This window comes from Charadrius vociferus, unplaced genomic scaffold, assembly GCF_000708025.1.
Source record: "Charadrius vociferus isolate BGI_N301 unplaced genomic scaffold, ASM70802v2 scaffold2430, whole genome shotgun sequence".
Classification (NCBI taxonomy): domain Eukaryota; kingdom Metazoa; phylum Chordata; class Aves; order Charadriiformes; family Charadriidae; genus Charadrius; species Charadrius vociferus.
Genome location: NW_009646332.1, coordinates 122,202 through 129,154, shown reverse-complemented (window position 1 = coordinate 129,154; position 6,953 = coordinate 122,202). Strand labels below are relative to the sequence as shown.

Genomic DNA, 6,953 nt, shown 5'->3' with positions numbered 1-6,953 from the left:
AGATCGCGGCCATGAAGGTGGTGAACCTGAAGCAGGCCATCCTGCAGGCCTGGAAGGAGAGATGGAGCGACTATCAATGGGCCATAAATATGAAGCGGTTTTTCCCCCGTGGAGCTACTTGGGATATCCTCAACCTGGCAGGTGCGGGGACAGGGCCGGGGGGGCACTGGGGGCGGAGCTGGTTTGGGGCAGGAGCAGGGTGGATGGGGCTTTTCTGCTTTGGGGCTGCTTGTATCGGTGATGCCCACGGTGGTCCTGTTGCCTAACGCGTGGTTAAGCTGGCCTAAAGCTCAGCCTGCAGTGGGGGGTTGGCCTGGCATGACCTCCCAGAGCTGGGATTGCTGCTGGCGGCAGCAACAGGTGCCGAAATGCTGTTGACACAAAGCTATGGGATCGTAGAATCGTAGAATGGTTTGGGTTGGAAGGGACCTTAAAGATAATCCAGTTCCACCCTGGTGCCATGGGCGGGGACACCTCCCACCAGCCCAGGTTGCTCCAAGCCCCGTCCAACCTGGCCTTGAACACCTCCAGGGATGGGGCAGCCACAGCTTCTTTGGGTAATCTGGGCCACGGGCTCATCACCCTCACTGTCAAGAATTTCTTCCTGATATCTTATCTAAATCTCCCGTCTTTCAGTTTAAAACCGTTCTCCCTCATCCTGTCACTCCACTCCCTGATCAAGAGTCCCTCCCCAGCTTTCCTGGAGCCCCTGTAGGTACTGGAAGGGTGCTGCACCACTCTGCCCCAATGGTGCTCATCACCTGGCTGCACACAGGTCCTCCCTACCTGCCTCAGTTTCCCCCACCGTGAGGGGATATCGACCTCGTCTGCCTCTTCAGTGTGTCTAGCCAAGGGAGGGAAAAGCACTGCGAAGGAGCCAGGTGCTGCTCTGGAGGCCACTTCCCACCGCCGGTTATTAGGGTTTCTTTTCCCGTCCTTATTCAAGGGCGTTTGACACAAATCCTGCCAAGTGCTGGTACCTGCTGAGCTCCATGGTTTAAAGATTTGCCAGGCTTTTATGCCAATTATAGAAACTTGTTGCTAGGTTTTTTTTTTTTTTCCTGTGCAGTAAGCGCGTGTTTGCAAGCCCTGGATAAATAAACAGAGTGCTGCTCGAGGATTGCTGCACCAGGGAATTTAAAGGGAAATAGCACAGGCAGCAGCTCTCCTTGCCCCACTGAGGGAGGGAGCTTTCCTCAGCAGGTCTTATTTTCTTCCCTTTATCCTACCAGTGTTTTTTCTGGTAGCGTCTGGCCTGTGATGGTGGGTTTTATCAAACCTTATAGCTGAGCTCCTCAGGCTGGGTTTGTCCCTTTCCCGCTGTGGCGCATGGTGGGGTCAGCGCATGGACGTGCCCAGCCCCACGGTGATGTGGGGCTGGAGGAGTCGAGCTGGAGCTGCAGGGCCTGGCCGTGGTGGTGGGGTGACAGATTTGCTTGGGAGTGGGGGCTGTGGGCAGAGCACTGAGGGATGCAGGGGGTGGTTGGCTTGAGGGCCAGCACTGCCGCTGGCCAGCTGGCCCCCGGAGCTCCCTAGTGCCTGTTCTCAGCCTGGCAGGACCAGCTCCCACCCCGCTTGCCGAGGTAGTGAGGCCCGTGGGGCGCTTGGCATGGGCCTGTCTGCATATCCCCGAAAGCAGGGTGGCAGTTTTCTGCTGACCGAGGCCAGATTGGAGATAATCAGTCCCTACGTTTTCTGTAGCAACGGGTTTCTCCTGCCCACCTCTTAGTGCCTCTGGCTGGAAAAGGCTCGTTAGCCTGGGCTTCACTTGTGGGGGAGCCCCTCTGCAAGGACGGGGAGGGAGCTGGGTCCCTTTCTCGCTGCTGCTGGAGGAGCTGCTTATGGGGAATGTTGACACAAACGCCGTCCTGGGCAGCACGAGCGTTGTGGTGAGCACACAGGGAGGCTGTTCCCAAGGCCCCGATGGCTGTAACAACCGCTGCCTCTCACTGCAGCCCTAGAGCTGTCCTTTCCCAAGCTCGTGCCTTTCAGACTTAAACTACAAAGGAGGAAAAGCTGGCACGAGCTGCCAGGATCACGGCGGTGCCCAGCAAATCTATGCTGACACGTCTGCAGTGGGTAACAGCATGTGGCTGGCTCGTGTTGACACTCCCTGATTAGATGGGGAGGGGAAGGCTGCCATTAGCCTTCTGTCCTTGAGCTGAGATGCTTTTGGCCAAGGCCTAAGCCTTCGAGCGAGACCCAGGGAGTCTCCTGCTCCTGTGGTCGGGATCTGGCGACGGCTGCTGCTCCTACTTGTCTTTGGGGCGACGACTTCCCAAACGGCTGCTGCCCCCTCTTGCATCTGGGTGCTTTGACCTACTTACAACCCGTGCTGCAGCCCGAGGCCTGCTTTCAGGAGGTGGTTCCTGCGCTCTGCCATAGTTCAAATGGTCAATTAAAGGCTTGGCTGAGCAGATAGGACGGGCAGAGCCCCTCCAGCACCCCGGGGCCGGCGCTGGCAGGCAGCCGGCGGCAGGGAGGGCCAGACGTGCGGGGCTGGTCCCAGCTGAGAGGGGCTGTCTGCCCAGAGTTCAGCCCCAGGTGCCGGAGTAAAAGTCACTCGGTGGAGGATACAAGAGCCTCCTGGGCAGGACGTGGGAGGGAGGGGAACGTGTTTGGAGAGCAGCAGGCGCTGTTTCGGGGCCAGGGTGCCCGGGGAGAGCTGAGTTAGCAGGAGGCTGCTTGTGCTGCCTGAATTATTTACCGGCTTTTGCCGTCGGGGATTAGAAAGTTGTGGGATTCAGTTAATTTCAGGGAAGAGCGATGCAGAGTTGGTGTGGTTAGCACAATTTGTCCTTGCCGCCTTTCGTGTGGGGCGAGGGCAGAGCGTGCGTGTGTCTGTGTGTCCCCACACCGTGTATGCACTGACCTGGGACCTCCCGGCCCCTCTCCTTTGCTTGCAGAGGCGCTTCTCGAGCAGGCCATGATCGGGCCGTCACCGAACCCACTCATCTTGTCCTACCTGAAATACGCTATCAGCTCCCAGGTAACGACACCCCCCACGCTGCCTCCCTGCCTTGTGCTGCAGACGCTGCTGGGTGTCACCTCGCAGCCCCAGTTAGCGGGCGAGCAAGGAGAGCGGGGTGCAGGGTGAGTGGCAGGCAGACACCCAAATCTCCCCTCTGTCCCTGCCCTGGGCTTGGGTGGGCGGTGGAGGGCTCAGCGCGTGCCCGAAGCAGGGGTGTTTCTGTAAATAGCCTCTGCCCATTGCCCGGCTGCACACAGGGTGGGAATTCTTGTCCTCCGAGAGCCTCCGCGCTTGCTGTAAGCTCTGCGCTTTCTTAGCACAGCATTTAATATCGTCTAAAGTTTGTGTGAAACAAATCAGTGATCACCTAAAAATGTCTGTTTGGATTTGTGCCGGGTCAGCGCCCCAGCCCCGTCTGCAGTGACAGGCAGCGGGGCCGTGCCCTGACCTTGCCGTTCCTCAGCAATGAGCACCGCACTGGCAAATATCACCCTCTAACACGCCGCTGCACCGGGATTGTTTTGGTTTTGTGTTTTGTTCGTAGATGGTGTCTTATTCCACGGTCCTCACGGCCATCAGCAAGGTACGGCTTTGACAGGTGCTGTCTGAGGTTTTTCTCTTTACCTATGACCCACGTATCCATTTCCCTCCCCACAACTCTCACCAAATATAGGTCAAGTGGAAAACGACATCCTCTGCTGAGTCAGCAGCGGTCAGACGGTGCAGATTAGCGCCCGAGTCTTTCAGTGTCCTGCTGGGGACAGGCGGCTGCTGCTGCTGCTGCTGCAGTTGGTTTCGGGGACGGCTGCGGGTGTGAAAACCTCGTCCCTCCGTCGTGTGGGGCCTGGCCAGCTCCTGCCCCGCAGCGCCCTGTGTGTAAACCACACCCCGGCTGCTGGAAACCACATCCCTCTGCGGCTGGCGGCGCTGGCAGCACCGTGGGGATCCAGAGCTGGCAATGGAAAAGCAGCGCCGCTCACCAGGGAGGGCTGCCAGCACCCGAGCCACGCGGCTACAGCCACCCGCCCTGCTTGGCCAGCCGGCTTCCCACGGGTGCTCGGTGTCCCTGTGCCGCTTCCGTGGGGATGAGCCCTCTGTGGCTGCCTCTGCTCGGTGTTTGGGGCTGCTCTGCAGGGAGCCATAGCACCCCCCAGACTGCATAAGACCCCCACCCTCCCCAGGCATTAGCCTTGTCAGGGTGACCTCTGATCTGAAGGAAGAATAATTTAAGGGAGAATAACTTATTTCCTCCCAACTCCTTGTGGTTACTAGGGGACAGGAGGAGAAAGGCGCTAGTAGCCATGCAACGCCAGCCTTGTTTTGGGGTGGCGCAGGCTGAGCTGTGCCGTAAACATGCCGCAAAACCCTGGCGAGGGTGGGGACCCCTCCAGTGGGTCTCAGCACCGATCCGGGGTGGTGGGCATGCTCCCAGGGGACAGTAGAGCCAGCGTACAGCCGGCTGACACCGAGCACAGCATCGGGGCTGCTCCGCACGGTGCAGGCTCGTTGCTGTTCCCCTGGTCGTGCATTGCTGCCCATGCCGGCAGGGCGGGCAAAGAACTGACCTTGACAGCCGAGCCTTCCTCCTTCAGATCAGCGTGGGCCGAGAGCAGACCTGCGGGCTAGCTCCGGCCCGGTGGGGTGGCCCCATCTGCTCTGTGAGGAGGCGGGGAGCCACGCTTCTGCTGCCCACCGCTCTCCCGGCCCCGCGGCCAGCCGGGCTGTTGGCGCTGCCAGTCCTGCCGAGCTGGGGGTGGGCATGCGGGCTGGCACCGAGCCACTGCCGCGTCAAGGCAGCCGGCGGGGAGCAGAGCTCAGGCCCTCGCTGCCGTCTCGGGGAAGCTGCCGAGAAAACCCAGCCTCGTGCCCGGTTGCCTCCCCCGACCCCGGGAGGGCACGACCCAGCCGTTGGACAGTCCTGACCTAGTTCTCATTCAAGTGGCTGCTGGGCAGCTGCCAGGGCGAGTGTCCTGCGGCCGGCGGCGCACAGCCCAGCCCATGGAGGAAGGGGTTGCGTTTGTTTTCAGAGGCGCTGGAGCCCGGCAGCCCCCATCTGAAATCTCTCCTTGTTCTCCTGCTCTTAGTTTGATGACTTCTCCCGGGACCTGTGTGTCCAGTCGCTGCTGGAGATCATGGACATGTTCTGCGACCGCCTCAGGTACGGTGTGGCCCTTCCAACCCTGCCGCCTTGGCCCTGGGCTGTACCGCGGGTGGTACCGGGAGCCGGTGGGGCCCGGCTGAGCCCGGGATACTTGCCCTGGCAGAGGGAGGCAGGTTCCCCCTCCAGCTCCATGTCTGTTCCTGAGTCGCTGTCCCCCTCAGGCTGGGCTGCCACGTGAGTGCCAGCATGGGGAGAGCAGAGGATGTCCAAAACCCACCAGCTTTGTGGGAAGCTGCAAGAAACCCACCTATTCTGGGATAAAATCCTCTGCTGTGATATTCCTGCACAGCTCAGGTAGAGGGGGAGGTGTAAACGCTGTGGCCTGAGGGTGTCTGTCCCCTCAGAGCGTTTTATTTCTCTTGTGTGGCCTCTGCAGCTTCCCAGGGCTCCGGCTGTGTGTCCCTGTCTGCCAGTGCTCACAGCCCTGCCTGCGCTGCCCCAGGCGCTCCAGGCAGATGCCTTGTTTTGCTTCGTGCTCTTCCGCTGGTGTTGCAGGACCCAGGGGAGTCCAGACCATTCAGGCCACAAAAACTTTTTTAGAAAGCTCAGAAATCTTCCTGTTAACCCCTGAGAGCCTCTTCTGGGAGGCTGGAGCAGACAGCGTGCGGTGGGGGGCAGTGGGAGGAGGAGGAAGGCTGAAGGTAGCAGCTCTTCAATTACATGAAATGAAGCAGCAGCAATGAATATGCATCAGTCACAGATGTTGACAAGGAGCTGTTGCTGGCCAACTGCAGAGCTGGCCACTTAATCCAGTCCTTGCCTAATCTGATCCTCCGCTTAATTTGATCAAAACTTCTGGCCCCAATGATTTGTGCATCAGGAGGGGAAAGCATTCACCTCTCGCAGCACATTGATCAATGCTGAGCCTCTCTTAGCAAGATAATTTGATTAAAGGCTTGGAAAGCTTCCCTGTAGTAGAGTGGCCAGAGAGGAGGCTAAGCTGGGGAGACTTTATTTCCCCTGGCACCTCGGGGATGCTCTTGGGTTGAGCAGGTTGGGATCTGCGGCAGAGGAGCTGGGAGCCGGCAGGCAGGCTGGGCTGGGAGCACGGGCTGTGGGTTTGGGTTCCCCAGTCCGCCCTCTTTCTGTGCCTCGATTTCCCTGCTCACAGTAACCCGGCCCACAGTGAGCACGGTCTCGTTTCTCTCCACTTCGCAGCTGCCACGGCAAAGCAGAGGAGTGCATTGGCCTCTGCCGGGCGCTGATGAGTGCCCTCAACTGGCTCCTGCGCTGTGCGGCCTTCTACACTGAGAAGGTGAAGGACACACTGGAGCAGGCGGCAGCGGAGAGCCAGCTGAAGATGTGTCTGGAGCGGCTAGGGAAGATGCTCAGCAGCACCAAGAACCGTGCCCTGATCCACATCGCGAAGCTGGAGGAGACGTGTATGTCGCTGCCCCTGCCTTGCCCTGCAGCACGCTCTGCCCGTGGCCACTGCCAGGGCTTCCTCCTAGCCGCTGCTGGCCCTGGGGAGATGTCATTGCCACCTCTCCCTTCCCCCTGCCCAGCTCCTGCCGCATTGTCCCTGCAGCTCCAAGCCCATCCATCTTCCAGCCCTGTTGCTGTAACCGTCTCTTCCCTGGCTCCGTGCCACCCTCTGCCCCCTCCCCTCCGTGCTGCCCTTGGAAGAGGAGCAGAATTAATGTGAAGGCTGCGTGAGCTGTTTCTGGGCGCGCGGCGGGTCCTGTGCTCCACTGGCGTGCCTGGCACAGCCCTGCACAGTCGGTTGGTGCCTGCACCTAGCCAAGAGGCTGTGCCGGGCCGAGCCTGGATCGGGAGCTGCTGGGTGCCGTGCAGACCCCCCGCTTGGGGTTGGCGAGGGGG

The 6,953-nt window shown here is 60.1% G+C and overlaps 1 protein-coding gene across 1 annotated transcript in view; it reads left to right on the top strand.

Moving 5' to 3' along the window:
* Positions 1-11: 11 nt before the first annotated feature.
* MED24 (mediator complex subunit 24) overlaps positions 12-6,953 on the top strand; it is a 19,127-nt gene continuing 12,185 nt past the window's right edge. The window contains exons 1-5 of the mRNA XM_009885897.1: positions 12-141; positions 2,907-2,989; positions 3,516-3,554; positions 5,056-5,129; positions 6,291-6,514. Coding sequence (XP_009884199.1) covers positions 12-141; positions 2,907-2,989; positions 3,516-3,554; positions 5,056-5,129; positions 6,291-6,514 — 550 coding nt within the window. The remainder of the gene's footprint in view (positions 142-2,906; positions 2,990-3,515; positions 3,555-5,055; positions 5,130-6,290; positions 6,515-6,953) is intronic.